At 45.8% G+C, this 22,690-nt stretch overlaps 1 protein-coding gene across 1 annotated transcript in view; it reads right to left on the bottom strand.

Annotated features, from left to right (window-relative positions):
- Positions 1 to 22,690, bottom strand: part of RXRG (retinoid X receptor gamma) — a 45,808-nt gene that overhangs the window by 13,193 nt on the left and 9,925 nt on the right. Inside the window, exons 2-4 of the mRNA XM_007457395.1 lie at positions 15,248 to 15,495; positions 6,712 to 6,856; positions 4,356 to 4,535 (exon numbers count right to left, since the gene is read on the bottom strand). Of these exons, the coding sequence (XP_007457457.1) occupies positions 4,356 to 4,535; positions 6,712 to 6,856; positions 15,248 to 15,495 (573 nt within the window). The remainder of the gene's footprint in view (positions 1 to 4,355; positions 4,536 to 6,711; positions 6,857 to 15,247; positions 15,496 to 22,690) is intronic.

The raw sequence follows: 22,690 nt of genomic DNA, 5'->3' as shown, positions 1-22,690 counted from the left end.
CTCATATGTGTTTTTATCATCAGTTGGATTTGCTGGCTAAAGTTGAATGCTTCTTGTATTAATTTTTTTTAAAGGTAGGTTAATGGGCATCTATTTGTCTTGATTTGAAAAGATGGGAGAAAGCAAACCAAGTTCCTCTTGTGGCCCTCAATTGATTTCTTCTACAGATTTGTAGCACTTAAGGAAAATAACCTTCAAGCTCCAAAGAAAATAACCTTGGCTTCAGGGAATTAGATTCTAATTCCAATTTTGCAATTAACTGAGTGATCCTTTGCTATTCAGTTCTCCTTTTAGTGACATAAATCTTACTGTCATCAATGAGGAGTCATGTATCTGTTGTTGAAGCAAATCTTCCATGGCACGTTTTGAGCTACTGCTACTCAAGAACATCAGGGTACATTGAGGGGCCAGTGGGACCTAAAACAGGATTTTCCATTAGTCCAACATACATTTATTGTGATGTATTAAAATAGCCAAAATTTATGGAGCCCTTTCTCTGTGTCAGAATTATGCTCAACACTTTTCATAATTAACCCCCACAAGAACCCTCTGAAATGCTATGAACCACAGAGAAGTTAGGTAACCTGCCTGAGGTCACAGAGCTAGAAAGTGGTGAAGCCAGCATGTAGACGCAAGGCTGGCTGCCTCCTGAGCTTACCCCTGACTCCAAGGCTCTGGGCTGGTTGGATTAATAGACCCACAGGAATGTCAAGTGCTGACCACAAATTGCCTCAAAAATAATCCATTCTCTTACTACCCATACCACATTATATGACCCAAAATTATGGAAATAGACTTCCCCAGAACCCCTGAGGATCGTTTGGTGGCCTGGAAGTCAGAGGGTCCCAGTCCTACACCCACTCTGCCATTAGCTTGCCATGTAAGCTTAGGCAAGACCCCTAGCCTCTCAGAACCTCTGCTTCTTCTTTCAGGAAATGACTGTGTTACATCAGACAATAGCAAATGTCCACTCCAGCTTCACCATTATGTACCCTGGCTTTAGGCAGGTGAATTCTGAGCCCACCCCAATTTCATCTCTTTCTGTCTGTCCAACTCTCTAGGAATGTAAATTCCATAGTATCACTCAGTTATCTGTTCCAGGATTTTATTAGTCTTGTCCTCAAGAAAGTGTCTGAACTGAGCCCCAAATTCTGTAAATGAAGGCCAGAAATGACAGTGGCAAAGGAAAGGCTGTCCAGTAACTTTTTAAAAGTGACCCTCCGTATAGTGAGATGAGGAACTGATTCGCTTCTTTGACTTCTTTTTCAGGGTGAATAGTATCAATTCCTTTAGCAATTTCTCAGAGAGCCCCTTTCCCCCTCCTAATCTTTATTCCTCAGCTTTTCATCACTCCTGTTGCTCCACATTATTATATTTTTTTAATGCAGGAACCAAAACTGGACCCTACATGCTATGAAAGAATCATAAATAATACAAGGTTTAAAAGAAGCACTGCCCAGGGCTTCCCTGGTGGCGCAGTGGTTGAGAGCCCGCCTGCCGATGCAGAGGACACGGGTTCGTGCCCCGGTCCGAGAGGATCCCACATGCCGCGGAGCGGCTGGGCCCGTGAGCCATGGCCGTTGAGCTTGCGCATCCGGAGCCTGTGCTCCGCAACGGGAGAGGCCACAACAGTGAGAGGCCCGCGTACCGCAAAAAAAAAAAAAAGCAGCATTGCCCAGGCTCTTACAATCCACATGTCCCTGTTTGCCTTAAAGAACCACGCTTCCCATCATTTGCTCTGTGAACCACTCTGACCCTAATTGAGCCAGAAATATTCAGGTTGAGTTTTGTTTTTTGTTTTTTTTTTTGCGGTACGCGGGCCTCTCACTGTTGGGGCCTCTCCCGTTGCGGAGCACAGGCTCCGGACGCGCAAGCTCAGCGGCCATGGCTCACGGGCCCAGCCGCCCCGCGGCATGTGGGATCTTCCCAGACTGGGGCACGAACCCGTGTCCCCTGCATCGGCAGGCAGACTCTCAATCACTGTACCACCAGGGAAGCCCTCAGGTTGAGTTTTGAGAGTCAGAATTAGACTGTGAGGCAGGAGAATCGAGTATAGGTGATTCGCAATCTGCAGCAATCATGCTCTATGCTGTTGAGAGACACACTTTGGGGGCATTAATTTTGTTTTGACTATCACAGTGGTGGAAGCTACAAAGAGTATCAATTCTATCCCAGTGAAGAGGAGACAGTCTCCACCAGCTGATTTTTCACATCACATGCTCCAGTCTAGAAAACTGTTGACCCCTCTACAGCAAGCATGACACAAGCATGAAGCAGTCACTCAAGTCATACTTGATGAATCAATGACTGAGTGAACGAATCATTTTTAGAAGCTTCTGCATTACTAAAACTTATGATTCCGATATTTAGTTTAAATCACTCATCCATTCTCTCGACAATTTTTTCTTAAATGTCTACTATGTGCTAGTCACTGGTGATATAGCCGTGGGGGGACAAAAGGCAGGAAAAATATCCCTGCGTTCTTGGAGACAGACAGCAGACAAAAGTTTAAAGTACGTTAGATAGTGGTAAGTGCTGTGGGAAAGAGACTGGGAAGTATGAGGGTGTTTGGGGCAATCTGGGACAGTGTAGACAGGCGAAGCTTTATCAAGAAGTTGACAATCAGGTAAAGGTATGAAGGAGGAGAAGTGAGTCATGCAGGTACCTGGGAAGAGGGCAGTTCAAGCAGACAGAACAGTAAGTGCAAAGGCTCTAAAGTGGGAGCACCACTGATGGCCCAGCAAAGAGACTAGGAAGGCTGGAGCAGAGAGACGTGGGGCAGCCAGACTATGTATGACCTTGAAGTCATGACCAGCATTTTGCCTTTTTTTCTGAGTAAGAAGGGAAGGCATCAGAGGGTTTTGGTGAAGGAAAGGCTTCACCTGACCCACTTGTTCAAAGCCTTACTCAGGTTGCTTTGATAAGGAGAGACCGAAGGAAGATAAAGACGGAAGCAGAGAAACTTCTTGGGAGGCTATTTGTATTATTACAAAGAAGAATGGTGGCTTGGTGATAACAGTAAAAATAGTGAGACATGGAAAGATTCTGAACATCTTTTGAGAAAGAGAGAAGATTTCCTCACCCATTGAATGTGGTGTATGAAAGAAAAAGAGGTGTCCAATGGCTTTTGGTCTGAGCAACTGAAAAATGGCTATTTCCTAAAATGGGGAGGACCGTGTGATGAACAGGTTAGGAGGACAGATTTGGGGGTCTGTCAATTTGAGATTCTGATCTGGGAGTAAGCAGTCCTAGTCTCTGTTCATCATCTACCTTGGGGACCTTGGAAAACTCACTCCATCAGTCCAAGCCTGTTTCCTTGGCTGTAGAATGGTTAGGGTTATTAAGTTATTCTCAAGGGCCACCTCCATCTCAAACATGCTAGGAATATCATTTTTTTTTTCCCCCTTCTTGGTAGCATTCTCTCTTAGAAGGGGCTCAAACTTTTTCTTCATTGGTCCTTTCAGTCAGACTCCCCCCTCCTCACAGAAAAGAAGTTCTTCAAGAATAAGAAGCCACCTGGGAGTGACTAAATGCCTTGCTCCCATTTCCTAGAGAGAGAGGCAGGACCTCCTTACTCTGAAATCTATTAAGATTCACCATTTACACCCTGTACTTGCTTGAGTTCACTAGCTAATTAACTGCCCAATTCAGGTTATTTGTATTACTTAACAGAAAGAGTTTTTGATCTGTACATAAACAGAAAGCGCTTTCAGATTTTTTTTTTCCTACAACAACCCAGCTAACCCACACTGTAAGTTTGAAAGATGTAACATTTAAAAATGCATGATGATGATCTCTCTGAATGAGAAGGCAAAGTCTGATTATTTGGTAATGCCAATAATCCCCAAAGACTTTGGAATACACCAATCTCAGAGGATTTGTAGCAGACCAAGGTTATAAAAGCCCAGAGAGATTAATCAAACCAGCAGGCTTCCTCAGAGTGAGGATTAAAGGGGAGAAGTCAGCTCTGCCCAGAAGGTCAGTCTGATGTCCCATTACAGGGCAGCACACAGCGACCCCGAGACCTCAGTTCTGATGCTGCCTGGATATTGGAAGAGCAAGGGAGAGGGTCCAGTTTGGACCATCATCTGAGGTCCAGGAGAGTATAGGTGAACATGGAGGAGGAAGATGCTCTTGCTATCTTTGCTCGGGGGTACACACTTACCAGGGCAGGAAGCATTCAACTGAAATACTCGAGAAATCATGGTACCCAAAGTCATTCCCCCCCTCCGCTTCAAACTTCTTCCACATAGTCCAGCCTAGCAGGACTCTTTCCTATGTCCTGCACCTGTTTCCATCATTTATATGCAAACTGCTCTCCCCCGAGTGGAGGGAGGGGTGGCGGGGAACCTCACCTTCCCTCTTCATGCCCATGACAAGGCACTTCTGATAGCGACAGTACTGGCAGCGGTTGCGCTGACGCTTGTCAATGAGGCAGTCTTTATTATCCCGACACGTGTAGATGAGGTCTTTCCTTATGGTTCTCTTGAAGAACCCTTTGCAGCCTTCACAACTGTACACACCGTAGTGCTTTCCTGGTCACAAGAAAAGGACATTCCATAAGTTATTCTTGTCTTTATTTGGGTCTTTCATGCAAAAGAACCCCTTGGCTCTCGCCTAGGGAAACTGGCACATCACCTAGGCAATGGGACAGAAAACAAAGCAGGGAATGCAGGCTTGATGACAGGAACCAAACCAAGGCAGAGTAAATACGCCCTTCCTCGTGTCTACCCTCTGGAAGCGATTCTCTGGAATCACTAATTCCAGAGAGCATTATTAGAAAAGTCCTGACCTAAGATTTTGCTTACATTTATTTAACAGGGCAACTCTTATGTTTAGTTAAGCAAAATGTTCTGCCTTCATTTAAGACGTTAGTATACATAAGAAATAAAAATATTTATGCTTGTTACGTGTTATCTAGCAGGAAAAGGACCTCAGCTTCACACATATTTCCCCATAATCGAAGCCCAAGGACTTAGGAATCTCACTTAAAAGCATTATCCTCTATCATAAACTATAAACAAGAACCTGAGTTATAAATTTTTTATATACTACTGCCTATTGGAGGAATAAATTGGCATATGATCTTTATGGCATAATATGACATATAATCTTGAGATGTGACATAAAGATCTGATGGAAGGTAGTTTTGCTTGATCCAGAATAATCTGTTACATGTTTCATTGCCCCTATTACCTGTTCCACACATCCAGTTTTCCAGGACTCCAGCCAGAGATGGCTAATTTGGTCAGGAGAGCCACCATACCCATGCCCACATAGGCATCAAGAATCAATCACCATACTCTTTCTAAGTAGAAGTCTTCCCAATACTACACACCATGCAGGTATGCTCAATGGACTGGAATTGTGGGACTTGAAAAATATAATGAAACAGATCATTCAAAACATATTTATGTCTGATTCTTGAGTATGACATGTGATACTGTTTAGTTATAGACCTGACATGACTTTAATTTGGTTGTATTTAGGCTGATGTCGAAGTGAACTTGAAGTCCCTGAGAACTAGCCAGTGTAAATATCTGCATCCCAGGAGCTTACATTTCAGAGGAAGCCACTCTAAGATGCAATGGTGGCTAGAGATAGCCTGCTTGATGAAGTTAGTCTGTGCCTAATCAGTTGACTATACTAATTTCCTGAACTCATAGCAATAATAAATAAGGGATTTTATCTTGGGCTCAAAGAACCTAATGCTCTCAGCTCTGAGGTATTTGTCTTTAAGAAACATGGGACCAATTTGTCATTCCCGTGGTTCTTCCATATATGAAAGAACTGCCCAACTTTCAATTAAACCATAGCAGAAAAAACTCTCTATCAGGGTGGCTGGAATTAAGTTGCTATGGCAATGGTCAAGTCTGCATGATTTGGAAACAACCCTTTTTTGAGAACAAGCGAACATCAGCTGTGTAGCTAAGTTCCAGGCACCTGGAACTTTCAGTGGAGTCACATTTTGCAGTGACTTTGGTGACAATAAAAAGATGAGAAAATATTGTCAGCCGTCATAGACGACTATAGAAAAGAATCTTCCTCATTCATCAAATCAGAGATTCAAATGTCATCAAAATTGTTGAGATGGGGAGTGGGGAGGCAGGAATGATGGAGAGGTAGAGAAACAAGTCAGGAAAGAAATAATTTGGGCAGAAATGGAAGAGGATCAAAGAAGATAAAATCAGTGAAGACACACTTATTTCCACCTATGGAAACATGTTAAAAACCTAGAATGTTGTAGAAGGAAATTCGCTAATAGATCAAAGGGTTTATTTTGTAAGGAACACTATAGATAACTCTTTGTTTTCACTGGTACTTTTCTGGTTCTCCCACATTTCCTATGTTGGAATATTATTTTTAGAATTATAAAAAAGTATTTTTTTAAAAATTAAAGAGACTCTAGCTTGAGATACTTGCTCATTACAACAGCTTCTCTGTCCCAGATACACACGCAACACAGTAACTACAGGGAAGGGCTTCTGAAATGTTTCCTATAAATCTAATCTTACCACATGAAATTATGCTTTAAATTCATTAAGGCTGTGGTGACAGAAATTTACAGCCTGGGCCCCAAGCTGGACCATCCTCAAAGACCCTTTTTCTCTCGTTGGGTACAAAGGAGCCAAGTGGGCAATGGAAGAGGTGTCTTCTCTGGTATCCCCATTGCATGGGGCACTTGGGAGGAGTGTCTGCTTCTGTACATACCTGAGGATCTGTCCCCACAGATGGCACAGATGTGTTTAACCAGAGATCCAGGGCTAGTGGATGGGTAGTTCATGTTTCCAATGCCAGGAAGCCCTGGTAAGGGTTTGATGTCCTCTGAAATGCTGACACTGTTGACCACATTTAGCTGCAAGAGAAAAAAATACAATAAAACACAGAGCCAGGGTAAACACAATCCCTGAGGCAGAAAGCAATAAGGCCATCCTTGAGGGAAAAAAAGTGGGTTCTATTTCGAGAAGTCGTTTCCAAGTACAGAGTATCTAAAATTGCCTATGAGGGATGTGAATTTAAGGGAGAAAAAGAGGAGCATAGAGGAACTAAGTCATTTCTAAATGCCAAAACCTAAACCGAAAATCACAACTCATCTACAACAGAACTCTCAGCTTTTACTCATTTTACTCATGTTTTATTTGAGCTAGAAATCCATGCTGAACAGCACACTTAGGACAAGTCCTCTGTGTATTTTTTAATTTTTTTATTAACTACATCCTGCCTATTCAGCAGTACTCCAAGGGGAGCTATGGCCCTCAGGCAAAAGACTTAGACTAGGGGAGAACCAAGCAAAATATGCAAATCCATCCATTTAGTGAATCAACAGTCATTCACAAGCACTCACCATGTCAGGCACTGTGCCAGCCTCTGGGATACAAAGGTAAATAAAATGCACACTCTTAAGACGTTCACAGTAACATGGAAGACACGATATGTGTAGTGGTCATCTCAACAAGCCTACTGAGGATGGTAAGCCAAATGCCCAAATCATTGCAATAGCACCAAAAATTAGGTTAAAAGTCCCAGATCATGTTTTTGAACTTGTCTCTAAGGAACAAATATCTTCCCATGAAAATATAAAATCTTTAGAGCCAGAGACCATCTGCCTTGTCTTCCGGGTGCCTGACGTGAACCCAGCATGTGGTAGGGAGTTGGTAGAACTCAATGGCTGGATAAACGAACGTGTGTGTATCCCTTTCTTCACCCCTTATCACAAGTTAACATTAACTCCTCACCGCCACCCCCTCCTTGTCTCCTGGTGCTCTCAGGGAGATGACTGAGAAGCTGCCTCTACGTGTCTTGTATTCATCAAAGAAAAGTTAAATAAATACAAGCCAGTCATCCAATCATCAGTGTTTCTGTACCCATGGGTACAGGTCAACATTCTAGGCACTGTGAAGGGAGATATGAAACGGAGGTCTGTGTTTCATTCCTCAAAAATGATGAAAGTCTCACTGAGGAGTCGGAACGTGCCCCCAAACAAAGAACACTTCCAAGTAAGTTCAAACAAAGGTGGTGCTGAGTAAATGTGAGTTAAGTGCCCGGTAGAGGCACCCGGTGAATATCTGGGGGTTTAAGGGAAGGTCCACTGACTTCTGCATGGTCTATGTGACTTTTGCCTATAACTGAAGTGACTGTAATTCCCAAACTGAACCAAAGGTAGGATTTTCTTCTCTATTCAGGGCCTTTGGGACAGAAGGAATGATCAATAAAACCTAAAATACAACAGAGGGCTTCCCTGGTGGCACAGTGGTTGAGAGTCCGCCTGCCGATGCAGGGGACACGGGTTCGTGCCCCGGTCCGGGAGGATCCCACATGCCGCAGAGCGGCTGGGCCCGTGAGCCATGGCCGCTGAACCTGCGCGTCCGGAGCCTGTGCTCCGCAACGGGAGAGGCCACAGCAGTGAGAGGCCCGCGTACCGCAAAAGAAAAAAGAAAATACAACAGAGCCTGAGTTAGGTTCCTTCTAAATTTACTAGCTTTTCAATTCACTAAGCAAATATTTATTGAGCATAGGAGGTGAGCAAAGGCTCTGGGTTAAATGCTGCAAGGGATGCAAAAAAGAAAAGACAGCTTTCAGGGCCTTGCTTTCAAATCAAAGTCACCAGGAACTTTTAAAAACTCATTCATGTGAGGGATGAAAACACGTCCATGGTGGGAGAATTCTCCCTCCTCTTCCTCTTTCTCCTCCCCCCTCCCCCTGCTCCCTCCTTTTTATACATGGCTAAGACAAGACATCTAGGTCTTATGTTCCGTATTTTGTTTCGTTTTGGTGTAATACAGTGGTACTCAACCCCAGAAGTACACCTGGGAGATTTGGAAAAAATTAATTCCAGAGCCCCACACCCAAAAGTGGCCTGACGGCCAGTATGGGCTAGGAATTCTGAGTGCCTCAGGAAATAGTTATTAGCACTTAGTTCCACCCCATGAAAGAGATGATCCCCCAAAAAAGAGCCCTCTAGCTAACCATGACTTTGTCTGCAAATCCTCAGATGGATAAGAAAGGTCATGGGAATAAGGAGGAGGACGCCGTCACCTCGGGCTCAGGAGGCCCTCACCCACCTTCCTCTCCCACTCCCATCTCCAACAGGACCAGATCCACCACCTCCAGCCCACAACAATCACAGAACAGTAATTATTGTTCTTGCTACTGTTAGTGCTACCGTCCAAGGAAAGTTTGCTCAGCGCTAATTAACTGTTTTAATCCTTACGACAACCCTATGAGGTTTTCCTATTTTTCAGATGAGGAAATTGAGCTGTAAAGTGGTTTATTCTTAAGTTCATTCAGAAATCCTGGGATACAAAAAGGAAGAAGACACAGGCACTAACCCAAGAAACTGACCATCCATGAGATTAAAGGCCGGTTGGGATAATTTAAGAAAGCAAGTGAGATTAGGGAAGATGTCCTGAAGGAAGGAGCAATTCGATCTGGGACTTGACAGCTTTAAAAAACGGGGAGCACGGGGAGATCAGCTCGGTGCTTTGTGACCACCTGGCGGAGTGGGATGGGGAGGGAGGGAGGGAGACACAAGAGGGAAGAGATATGGGAACATGTGTATATGTATAACTGATTCACTTTGTTATAAAGCAGAAACTAACACACCACTGTAAAGCAATTATACTCCAATAAAGATGTTATAAGAGTTAAAAAACGGGTAGGATTTGGATGGGCCAGTGATGGACAAAAGGTTTTGACAACAAAGGCCTGAAGGAAGCCCAGGTATTTGTGTCCGGTGGATGGATGGGAGACAAGGCTGGAAGGTGGGATATACTTGATTGCCCGGCTAAGGAGAGTGGATCTAACCTGAGAGGCAATGAGGAGCCGTGAGGTTTCCAGCAGAGAAAAAAGGTCCTCAAAGTATGAGGCAGCAGCATGGGGAAAGACTGAAGGAGAGAGACACCAAGACTATTGCACCTGCCCAGGTACCATGTTAGGTGACTTCCCAGATCTAACAGGTGGGAGCTGGAACCCCGGGCTCCTGGGTCTCAGGTCATCATTCCTCCTTCCCCACATTGTCTGTCTTGTGTGGCAGGAGCTCCCCAGACCGCCCTGTCCTGACTGCTTCCTGCCCCACCTCATTGGCAATGAGCACCCAGAGGAACCAACTTGCTTCTGGCCATTCTCTCCTGGAAGCCTCTCTCCAGCACCCCTCCTCTTCCTGGGTTGGGCTGGCATTAGGAGGCAGTGGCTGGGACAGGTGGGTTGATGCCCTCGTCTCCATCAGCCTCTTTGCTGGCTTGGGGTTTGTGTGGGATCAGAGCAATGGTAGATGAGACCGAAGGTGGCCACCAGGGCTCAAACCCATTAGCTGCATGGTCCCCGGTGCCACGGCCCCTGCTGTCTTGTTCCATTAGAAGCAGCTCTGCTGAAGTGAGCACTTTAGAGCCGGGATTTACCAGGCAGCCTGCTGCTCCTGAGAGAAACACACTTGGCTGGCCTGTCTTACATTTGTAGTCCTCTCAGCCAAGGACTGAATGCATCCTAGATGCCCTGGAGCCATCACAGAACATTGGGAGCCACATTTCTGAGCGGCTTTCAGCCCAAATTATTCCACTCAAGGCAGATACGTGGCCAGCCAGGCAGGCTGCAGGCAGGCGTGCCTCTTCCAATGAGTGGTCTCCTTAGAGTGGCATTTCTTTAACAGAGTGAGGGTCTTTGTCAAAAAAAGTACAGAGCCTGGACCTGACACTTCCTTGCTGTGTGATCTTGACTGGATGACTTCATTTAGAGAAGCTGTTTCCTCATCCACAGACTACAGCAGTGGTTTTTGAGCTCAGAGAGTGTGTATGGCAGGGGGTGGCGAGGTTGAGTAAGAAGCCTTCACATCTCCCACCTCTAGTTCACCAGACCTGTTTTTATTTGACATGTAATGGCTTCCAAACATACTTTCACTTGAAGGAAAGACTATGGCTTTTTAAAAAATCATTAAACAAGATGATCTTTAAGGTCTGTTCTAGCTCTAACATTTGCAATTTTTATTATCAAAGTATTCTCTGTAAAAATGCAAGCATCTGAAAGGATAATAATTTGGTTATCAAGCACTACCTGGGCAGGAATTATCAGGGACGGAACCCAGGTCAGGCAGCTGGGTCAGGAGAGGAGAAAGAGGCGGGAGCCTTCCAAAGGTAGGGCCTGCTTCGGGGTCGAGCCAACAGATATCATACTTACAAAAATGCAGCACTAAACACACACACAGACACACACACAGACACACACACACACACTCAGAAAAACGTGATCTAGATCATTCTGTCTGAAATCTGCATAAATATCTTCTCAATTACATATTTGGTGTTTTGGGAAATTGTTCACTCCACTTAGATACTCCCCAGGGAAGGGACTGAGTCTTAAACATTTTTTAGATCTCCAGTGCTTAGTGCAATGAATGATTGTTGAAATGAACTTCTCTAGAACCTTTCAACAACAAAGTACACATACCTGAACCAATGATCACACAGTTGCATAATATATATCACCTAGGTGTATGATATAGCACCTAGGTATAATAATAATAATATTAATAATACCACCTTATTGCCATAGAGTATCATAAGTGCTTAAGCAGTGATTTTTCAAATCCACATCTCCTTTGATATTCATAAAAAATCCCTGTAGGGTAATCAGGGCAAAATGTGTTACCCCAACAATAGAGGAAAGGGAACTGAGATAAATATAAGTGAAAGTGGTTTGCAAAAGTTTACCCAGTCCCTGCCTCCAGAGTATCAGTTCATTTCTCTTTATTCCTCAAGACTGAAAATCCAACAAGAGTAAAAAAAAAAAAAGGAAGCTCAAACACCGGGAAGACAGAGCACAGAATGAGACACCCCCCCTGCTGCCCCCACACTGAGCGCTTCCCTCCACCCTCAAATTGCACTTACCCTAGACCCAGGTCACACAAGGCTCATGTTTCCCGGACAAGTCCCACTCAGCCTCAATCCTGGGCAAGAAAGGCAGGATGCATAGGAATCGTCTATCCAGACTGTCCAGAGTCCAGCTCACCATGGCTAACACTAAGAGCACTAGATATCATGTGTTATCTAGTTAATTGGGCAAAGTGTCACTGCCGTGTGGCTCCAGAACTCAAGCCCCAACGCTGCTCAGCTTCACCAGTGCTGGCAAGCTTAATATAGCTCCCAAAGCCAAACTTGGCCTTGGCCTCTACACACAGCCCAGTTGGCCAGGACCAAAGCTTTCAGCTGACCTTTCAACCCCAATCCCTCTGTACAGACATATGGTCCAGGAATAGCGGCCCTGCCACTCACATGGCTGTGAAGCTGAATTTATTGGCCAGGTTTGGCTCAATTAGACTGGAGTGTGGTGGCTAAAAGCAGGCTTGGAGGGCCGGTGCCCTGCCCCTTCCCCACCCACAAGCCCTGACACTGGTCATTACCTCACCCTGTCTTATTTCTTCCTGATACAATGATTGCCATTTGAAACTACCTGGTTTATTCATTTCGGTTTTGTCTGTCTTGCCTGCTACAGTGTAATTGCCATGAAAGTACAGGCTTATTTAGTGCTTTGCCCCAGAACCTAGGACGGTATCAAATAGTGCCTGATACGGAGTAGATCCTGCTAAATAGTTATTTGAATGAATGTGAATGTCCTTTGCAAAATTTCACTTTTGTCCCAGAACTTCCACCTCTCTTTCTGTCTCTAACCTATTGACTTTGACCTGCCTTCCTGGCATCTGTTCATATGAATGAAATGAATAAACCAATCTCTTCAAGTCCCACATTCTAAAGGGTATGGTAACACGAGCTCTGCCAATGACAGTGGGTGAGGGTGGCATAAACCCATGTCCCTCCCCACCACTGTCTGGTCCCCACTCACCCGAGTGGTTGACATCTGGAACACACAACCGGAAGTTCACAGGGCCCTTTTCTATGCTCCCTTCGGTTCTGCCCCTACACCTTCGACAGCACGTACAACGTGGCAATTTATCTGCATGATGTGGCATGTCCCCCACAAGACTCCTTGGGAGCACCGATTTATTCATCTTTTAATCCTTGGCAGCCAACAGGAAGATCCTGGGGTCACTGGTTAAGTCAGAACACACCACAGCAGTGGGCAAACGCAGCATCATAAAGATTGAGTGGGGATGTGGAGATTTGGGGTGTAACCCTGGCTCTGCTGTGACTGGTTGTGTGGGGTTGGACATATCACCTGAGCCCACTGAGCCTATGTGGGCTGAAGGACTTAGAAGTAGTGGTTCTCAGCTGGGCAGGGGTGGGGCAGTTAGAATTCTCTGCGGGAGTTTTACAACCCACACAAGGGCCAAAATATGGGATAAGGGAGAAATGTGTACTCTGAAAAAGATCCTACAGGTGAGAGCCATTAGATTACAAATTGGGGTTCAAAGGGATGGCCAAATGGGACCCACAGAAGTACTCTGCTTGGCCGGTGGAGTACTTAAAGTCTTTGAATTTGAACGGCTTCAGGGTATGAGGGCAGCTTTGTACAGACCGCACTAGGCTCATTCACCTACCTGGGTTACCTGCCTGGTCCCTGGCTCCTGCAATCCCTACACTAGATGATTGCTAAGGTCTTCTCCAGATTCTCTAATCCAAAGATGAAAAAATTACTGAAGTCCTTACCGGCTGTAAAATTCTATGACTCCACATGGCTTTGCTTTCAGACTCTGAGCACATGAAATGTCTTGGAAGGGACTCTAGGGATAGTCTCTGAAGTTCTCTTTGTAGCAGTAAGAAATGCTAACACAGTGGGAGTCCTGCCTCTTCTTAGAACTATAAATTCAAAGGAGGCTACAGGACCTACTAATTCTGCTGCTAGATGTCTTGAGGGACCCTGGCCCAATAGTGAGATACCAGAATAGTGAGAGAGGAGAGTCTGGTAGATAAGATCATTGTTCCTAATTCTTCATATCCTTTGCATTGTGTCTTTGTAGTTCCTCCCAATGAAACAGGCACAAACTATTCCCCTGTCTCACCACGGTTGGAGTTGGTCACACAATTTTCTTAGGCCAATGGGATATTAATGGACATGATGTGAGCAGAGACTTCACTGTATTTTCCTGATTTGGTTTAGACTTTCGCATTCCTGGGAGATACCTTGAGAAAAGCATGCCCCAAGAAGCTGCCGCTTCTTCAGTCTGGGACATGAGGAGCTGACCTGCACCCAGGCTGCAGCCTAGCCCAGCTCACCCACCATCTGAAACAGAACCTTCCTAGCCAACACATAAACTTGTGAGTAAGAAAAAAATGTGTGTTTTTGTAAACCGTGGCAATATGGGGATTGTTTGTCATGCAGCATCATTACAGCAATAGCTGACCACTACAAGAAGGGAAGGTTGATAATCTCAGTGTGACATTGCTAGAAGGAAGTACACAGCATCTGGCCATCCTGTAGCTTCCTCAGAGCAACAATGTAGTATCTACCATGGATATACATCCTTGCCTCTGTTGTAGCAAAAGGCACTAGGAATTAAAGTGAGGGTTGTTTTTTTTCCCCCGAGTCTCCATAATCTTTACCTCTATCTCAGAGATACCATGTAGGTAACACAGTCTGCCTTGCTCTAGATTTATCCATGTGCCACATCTGCCTATTTGCCCTCTCAACTGTAAGCTCCTGGAGAGCAAAGACCACATCCTGATCATTTCGGTATCCCCTATAGCAGGGGTCCTCATCCGGTGCGGCCCCAGACTGGTACCGGTCCACTGCCTGTTAGGAACCTGGCCGCACATCAGGAGGTGAGCGGTGGGCGAGTGAGTGAAGCTTCATCTGCCGCTCCCCACCGCTCGCATTACCGCTGAACCATCCCCCCGTTCCCCACCCCTCCCACCCCCGATCCGTGTAAAAATTGTCTTCCATGAAACCTGTCCCTAGTGCCAAAAATGTTGGGGACTGCTGCCCTATAGCATGTCATAGAGCACTGGGCACTTCACTGACTCGAAAAATACCCAGTATTGAGAAGAATCAAGGGGGTCCACCCCATGGAAGACAAACAGGCCTGAGAGACACTGAAATCACAGCCAGGGCTGAACCATTGAAACCACAGGGGTGGCTCCCTTTCAGCCACAGTCTTCTGGACCATGAGGCATCATCAGTTCTCTGGGGCTGCTCTGCCTGAGGGCACACTCAATGAAGGCCCTTCAGGAGAGAAGTCTGCAGAGACAACCCAATCCCTTTGCAGGCATGCATTAAGCACCTGCCGAGTGCTGCCTCTGTGCCAGGATGAAACTATTTAGGATGTCTGGAAAGACGTTGGAGAGGACAGACGGACACCTACCTGAGAGCTGGGCGGGGCAACCAAATTGATTCCTGGAGGGGCTGCAAGAGCTCCTGAGGGTGGGCCCATGGCAGAAGTGATGACTCGATATGGAGAGCCCAGGGCATTGAGGGGGGTCCCCACTGCACTCAGAGTCCGTGGGGCACTCACTGGGGTGTCAGTGTAGCTGGGGTGGCTGTCCACGGGCTTCCCTGTGGACAAGGCTGCCGACGGGCTCATGGACGTGGAGCCAGAGTGGCCGGGGGAGCCTGTAAGGAGAAGACCAAAGGTGATGAGAGGCTATGGGAACACAGGGATGGCACACTAGGACAGAGCCCCCTCCTTTTGTTTCCTATATCCTTCCCCTCCTTCCAGCCACACCTGCACACCTGTGAACTCCCGCAGCTGGTAGAATAAAGGCAAGCAAAGAGCAGAGAGGGGAAAGGGCCTGCTGAAATACTCATTGATGTGCCAGTCCTCTGGTTCACCACATGACATTCACCTTGAATTGTGTCAGATCAACAGCCAGGGCCACAGGGGCATAGCCCACATGTCCCCAGGCTTGGGTGACTGTGACCTGAGCCAGCCAGACAGGGAAGGTGAGTCAATACCAAACCCCCAGTTGGGGGATGGAGTGAGCAGGTGTCCAGGCTGCTCCATAATTCCCTGCCTCAAATTCATATTGCCCTGAGAACTGGGGCAGGGCTGAACCTATAAAGTCGGGAGCAATTCATTCATTCATATGTAATGAACATCTATTAAGGTGCAGGAACTACGTCAGGTGCTAGGGATTCAGAAGCGAAGGGAACATAGCTCCTGCTGTCGGGAACACATTCCATAATGACCATGGGGAAGGCAGAGGCTGTTATCATGCCCTTGACTGCCAGTAGCTTTTGCAGCTTTATGACCATAAGGTTCCTGTCCTGCCAATCTCTTGGAAGGTTAATCACTGCTCACGGAAGAAGATTCAGGTTGCTTGGGCATGGCTCAATGGCCACAGAGGCCCAGGAAGGCAAGCGCAGCCAGGCCTGCCCAGAGTGTTTCTGCCTCCGGGGATAGGGAGCTGCGGCCACAAGTGTCTATGAAATGGGCTCTGGGCAGATGGCACCTGGTACCATTTTCCCCAGATAAGTTGAGCCCAAGTTTAGCTGCAACTCAAGATGAAAGAAAAGAAGGGTGCCCCACTGCCATCTCAGGAGCTTGGCATGGAACATTCTCTCCAGAAGAGAGGAGCTGTGAGCCTGAGCATCCGCAACAGCAGAGGAGAGACTGGGAAAATAACAGAGAAGCCCACCCTAAATCACAGTACCACTGCCCTGTGTGGCTGGCATTGCAAGAACAGATTCAAAGAAACCATGTGTTAGGCCCCACCACGGCACCCATGCTGTCCTCGTGGATGGGACATGAGAGGATTAAGGGGAGAGGTGGTCAGTAAGCATGGTTTGCTGGAGAAACCATCCAATTCTCTCCACTTTCTACTGGAGCCCAACACCACGCCAGGCAGATAGGATGCTGAAGGGAGTAAGTCACGTGCCTGACCTTAGGTGGTTCACTGTTGGTTCAAGGAATATCTCTTGAGTGCCTTCTACATGCAGAGAAGGCACTGCATGTCTTAAGCCTTTCGGAGACCTCAGTAGCACTGAGCGTAGTATTAGGAACAGAATTTAGGGAGGGAGGTGCTCTCTTCACATTCTGGAGGGAAGCGTGGAGCATCAGAGGTATAAATATGCATTTTTTTGCCGTATGTGGGCCTCTCACTGCTGTGGCCTCTCGCATTGTGGAGCACAGGCTCCGGACGAGCAGGCTCAACGGCCATGGCTCACGGGCCCAGCCGCTCCACGGCATGTGGGATCCTCCCAGACCGGGGCACGAACCCGTATCCCCTGCATCGGCAGGCGGACTCTCAACCACTGCGCCACCAGGGAAGCCCGCAACTATTCTTAATCATAAATGTCCCACTAGAAAAATGTCAACCTGGGGTTGCCCTTGGAGCATCTGCTAACTTAGTTAAGGTCTACTTATGGAGAGAACAGTCACTCCCATGTCTGAGGAGCCTGTGCCCTTCTAGTGAGTCTACCTAGGAGTTTCAGTCTATCGGGTGTCTTGTCTCATAAACAGATGAATCCCAATCATGATCTTTTAAGTACCACAACTGAGGTGAACCAAATGCTCTGGGTCCACAGAGAGGTGGTAAAGGGGTTTAAATGAACAAGTGAGACACTTCTTATGTGTCCTGAATAGGCAATTTCCATACATTAACTCATTTTATCCTGATAATAGGCCTATGAGGATCATCTCAGCCTTTTTTTTTTTGCGGTACGCGGGCCTCTCACTGTTGGGGCCTCTCCCGTTGCGGAGCACAGGCTCCAGACGCACAGGCTCAGCGGCCATGGCTCACAGGCCCAGCCGCTCCGTGGCATGTGGGATCTTCCCGGACCGGGGCACGAACCCGTGTCCCCTGCATCGGCAGGCGGACTCTCAACCACTGCGCCACCAGGGAAGCCCCTCATCTCAGCCTTTTACAGATGAGACCACTTAGGCTCAGTCTCACCCCCATGCTGCTCCCAGTTCCGGGATGACTCACCCCCACCTCCTTTGTCTAGCAAGTTCCGATTCATCTTTCAAGGTCTAACTCAAGTATCACCTCCTCCAGGAAGTCTTCCCTGGTATTCCTACTCTGGTTTAATGCCCTTTTCTGTTTTGTAAGTAACAGCTTGTGTACTTCCTTGTTCTTTTCACTAAATTGAGAGGGGGGGAAAAAGTGTCTGTTTATGTATCCTCACCACTAGCACTGTACCGGCATTAGCCGGGAAGTAAGCGGCAGAGCCTGGATTCAAACTGTCAATCTGAAGCCCGTGCTCTCTCCTGTGTGCTCTGTCAAGGATAGCAGAGATGATTCGGAGAGCCATCGTGTCACAAAGTACAAGGTAACGCAATTATGAAATGATCTCATGCTGAAAGTTCATCTGAAGAAGAGAGAAGAGGACACCTTCCAAGAACTCAAGACAGAAAAAACAAAACTCTTCCCAGACGGTCACTGATTAGAAAGAACAATTTTAGACTCTTCTGAGGGGCTGGAAGTCTGTGACATTTAAAGAGGCCAATGTACACCTTGAGCCTGTTACTAAGATAACATGTGACAGGTGAGTTAGGAGCCAGCCGGACTTGATGGGCAAGGAGCCGTGGACTCGGCTGGGATGACAGCTGTCCTTCCCCACAGCCAAGCCATCTGAGGGAAACCGGCTTTCCCTTCCAGCGTCGGCTTTCCAAAAATGGACCAAAGGGCCCTGCATATTCTGTTTTAATTGGATCTCAGAGACTATGCCTTTCATTTCTTTATCCCCAAGGTAAAGCCCAGTGCCTGACACCAGGCTCAGAGCTATGGGACAGACAGGAACAAGATTTTCCTTCACACATTCATCAACCTGAGAGTTCCCAAGGTGTGGAAACTGCAACACCAGTGGTAAGGGACATTTTAGGTCGTATTTTAAGCGGTATGTAGGCAAACTTTTTGAAAATATTAATAGTTTTGTATTCATTTTCACTGTCTCCTATTTACAGCAAGTGACTCTGCTTCCGTTTTTTATATAAAATGATGTTCCTCAAAACTGCTATTTAAGTTTTCAAAAGAAAAGTAAATTGACCTCAGAACACTTCTAAGTACAAGAACGCATGTTCGATATCATGAAAATAGTATGCACAGGTATGATGTTTAAGAAACATGAACTGTGCAAAATCTAAAAATATGGACTTGGGGAAATTCACAAATTGTTTCCAGAATAAAATGGTATGTGAGAGAGATTTGAAATTTAAAAGTACATTGTTTTTATTATATTTAATAATAATATAAATTAAGACAATCAGAATATGCCTTGACTACTCAGTGATGACAATGGTACATTGCTGAGATAGAATTAAACACAGTTAAAGTTTGATTTACAATGGCCTTTAAAATGTGGTTTGTTTCTGTTGAGTCAATGACCCAGAAGAGATGGGCTACTTTATAACCGTATTTTTTTAAGTAAAATTCCAAAAGACAAATACATCTTACACAAATGCATTTTGGTTCTTTGCCTCTCACAATGACCCAGCGTTTCTTAGAAATAAACATCTTGCTTTTAGAAAAGGTAGAAAACAATGCCTGTAATGACAAAAGTGTTTCTCAATGGAAAATTAATCCATTCTCCCAAATAGACTCTAAAGCATACCTGTCCATGACATTTTTATCAGCCTCTTTCGCTCTCACTCCTTTTTTTTTTCGTAGCCATGTGGGAATTACAGCTAGCACAAGTTTTCCAGAAACCTGGGTTCTAGTCCAAATCCAAAGTCAAGTTTTTCTCTAATGCTTCTCCCTGGCTCCTCTGCAGAGGCTGGGAGCCCAGTTCTCCAGCCTCTGCAGCCCATCAGCCTTGCTCGCTCCCTGACCACACACCCTCCTGATCTCCGTCAGCCCCTCACACCATGCCCACTGTCAGATGCCCGGGAAATACACAAAATCCGTACTCTGCAGAGTTCATTCTCTTAGCATAGCCATGATTTTTATAGAAATTAACTTGTCTGATGGGAGAGGACTTTCTCAGGGGCTTCTCTTCTCTCCTGGTGACATACTGAAGAAACGCCTTTCGTATTCCCGGGCCTTATTCTCCCCAGTAAGGAGCCAGCACCCAATGGCTTCTAAGATCCCTTCCAATGCTGTTCCATGGACATTGAGGTAGGTAGCATATGGCGCACTGGCATCTAAAAGAAGTGCAGGTGGTGGTCTGGAATGGTCTGAGTCTGGACCACTTGCCGAGGGGCCCCTGTCGTCATCAGCTGGACCATGTTGGCCCTTCAGGCTGTTTGGGATTCCAGATTGCACTTTGAGATGATGATAGTGTCACCAGGAAGCAAAGCTTTTTGGAAATCTGCAGGGTGCATACACTCTATTGATTTCCGAAGCCTTTGTGTGCATTGTATGGGCATTAGGGGTGCAGTCTATGTGGAAAACAAGCCTCTGAAGCCCAAAAGTCCTAGGTTGGATTGAGGTTGTACCACTTTGCAGTCACATAAACTTGAGCCAGGAACAGGACCTCTCTCATCCACAGTTTCCTCAGCCATAAATGGAGATATGCACACCTATCTCAGGGGTGCTAAGAGCATCTGAGACAACTGGCCCAGTGGTAGCAGCTGCAATTACTTACCATACTATAAAAGTGGTGAGGGAGACCTGAGTCTGGCTTGAATACCATCGTAGAATATTATGTAAGTAAAGGGTTTAACCCAAGCCATGCCAATAGTAAGTGCTCTGTTAAGGATTGTCACTACCATACACTAGTACGTACATACCAGTTGTTTATAATATTAGTCACTCCTCTGAGCCCAGAGTGCCCCTCCATTATCCCAGCCACCCCAACCCTTCCCCTAGGACCCTCCAGATCTCCCCAGAATCCATCCCAGCACAAAGATATCCTCCATGCTAACTTCCATTCTGAGTACCTGGTGACCTACTGGCTGTCACATATTTTAAATTTCACCACGATTATCATTGTGGTATCTAGCACTGTGCCTGGAACATGCTAGATGCTCAAAAAATATTTGTTGCCTAATCAATGAATGGAATAGTTTTTTTGGTTAATTAGTGTATACCACTATATATAGAGTTCATCAATAGAAATTATTTGCATAAGAAATCTATGTCCCTGATTGTTTACCAAATCCAAAATCTCTGCAATCTCTAGACAACAAATTGCATGTGTGTGTTGAGGGGGTACTTATTGAGAAAGAGAAGCCCAGGTACTTAGAACTACAGAATTCTTACCAAGGCAAGGAAGTTGCTTAGCAACCTTATCCTCAGCCAATAAACGTAAAATGTTAAGCATGAGTCTTTCTAATTGGCTAGACAAGAGAACAAATGGCTTGGTGTTTCCACCCCTTTACTGCTGTACCTGGGTAGAGAATTCACTGTCCCAGCTTCAGGATGGAATGGAAACTTATGATGAATCATTGATAATGGTTAATACCCACCCACAGGGAAGGGGACAGAGGCAAAAACTTGCTATTTCTGAGTCAGAGCTCTCCATTTGAAGTCCAGGGAACATCACAGGGCCCTACCCCACTCTACTCTCTGTCATGGTGGGCACAATCTCACACCCAATCTGCCTCCTTTTCTCCAATGGAGGAATGTAGTACATAAGCCTGAGAATCATAGAATATTCAGAAACCTGGCCTGTTCTTCCTAGTTGAAGGGAAACTTGCTCACACACCCTTTCCCAGCTTGGCTTGTAATACGCAGACAGGCTGCAAGCGAGGTAGGCCAGGGTCTGCCGTATGAAGACACTTAATTGACACTTAAATTTTATCTCCTCTACTAAGTAACAACAACAGATAATATTTATTAAGCAATTGCCATGAGCCCGACATGGTGCTAAACACTTTACAGATATTGACTCATTTCATCCCTACAAATCCCTTTGAGGTTACCAACTCTCACCCCTATTGTACAAATGCAAAAACTGGGGGACAGAGAAATTAAATAACTTGCCCAAGAGAACATGGCTAGTAAATTATACAAGTGGCATTTGATTCTAGGGGAAAAGCAGCAGACCTGGATTTTAATCCCAGCCCCACCATATACTATACTAGCTGTGCAGCTACTTATAGCAGATACTCAGGACCACTCTTCCATCAAGCCTCCCTGGGCCCAATTTCTCTCCCCAACTCTGCCCTTCCTAACCCGATTCATGGCCTCTCTCAGGACTTTGACCTGGCACTTTCTTTTTTTTTTTATTTTTTAATTTTTATTGGAGTATAGTTGACTTACAATGTTGTACTAGTTTCAGGTGTATAGCAAAGTGAATCAGTTGTACATATACATATATCCCCTCTTTTTTAGATTCTTTTCCCATATAGGTCATTACAGAATATTGACTAGAGTTCCCTGCGCTATACAGTAGGTCCTTATTAGTTATCTATTTTATATATAGTAGTGTGTAGATGACCTGGCACTTTCTGACTAGAACACTTCCCATCTGCCTCCAGCCTCTCACATCAAACACAAGCCCTGGTTTCCTTCATCAGGGGACCCAGCTCAGCCCAGCCTTTTCCTCCCTCTTTCTTCCGCAGAAGGCGTACTCAGATGCCAGGGGCTGTCTAATATGCATTTCTTATATTTAAACTGCCGTGGCATTTTCAAAACCCTTTCACACACGCATCAGAGCCGCACGGCCACCCTGAGACCGGACGGGAAAGTATTTTACAGGCACTGAGCTCCACATTTTAACAGATGTGGACACCAAGATATTGGTTCTCAGGGAGTGAGAAGAAGTAGAGGCTGCATCTCTTAATAGGAAGCTTTCTCTGCTACCAATGTCCTTTCTGGCTTTCTTGATGGGGAAAATGAAGACACGTGATGGAAGTGGCTAGCGAGCTGTGGGAGAAGAGACACTCCTTCTGCCCCCAAGGCTTAGCCCCCTTGGCCTCTCAGCA

The sequence above is a fragment of the Lipotes vexillifer genome, unplaced genomic scaffold (assembly GCF_000442215.2).
Source record: "Lipotes vexillifer unplaced genomic scaffold, Lipotes_vexillifer_v1.1 scaffold1048, whole genome shotgun sequence".
NCBI lineage: Eukaryota > Metazoa > Chordata > Mammalia > Artiodactyla > Lipotidae > Lipotes > Lipotes vexillifer.
The sequence above is the reverse complement of the archived record's forward strand: the minus strand, read 5'-3'. Positions and strand labels throughout refer to the sequence as shown.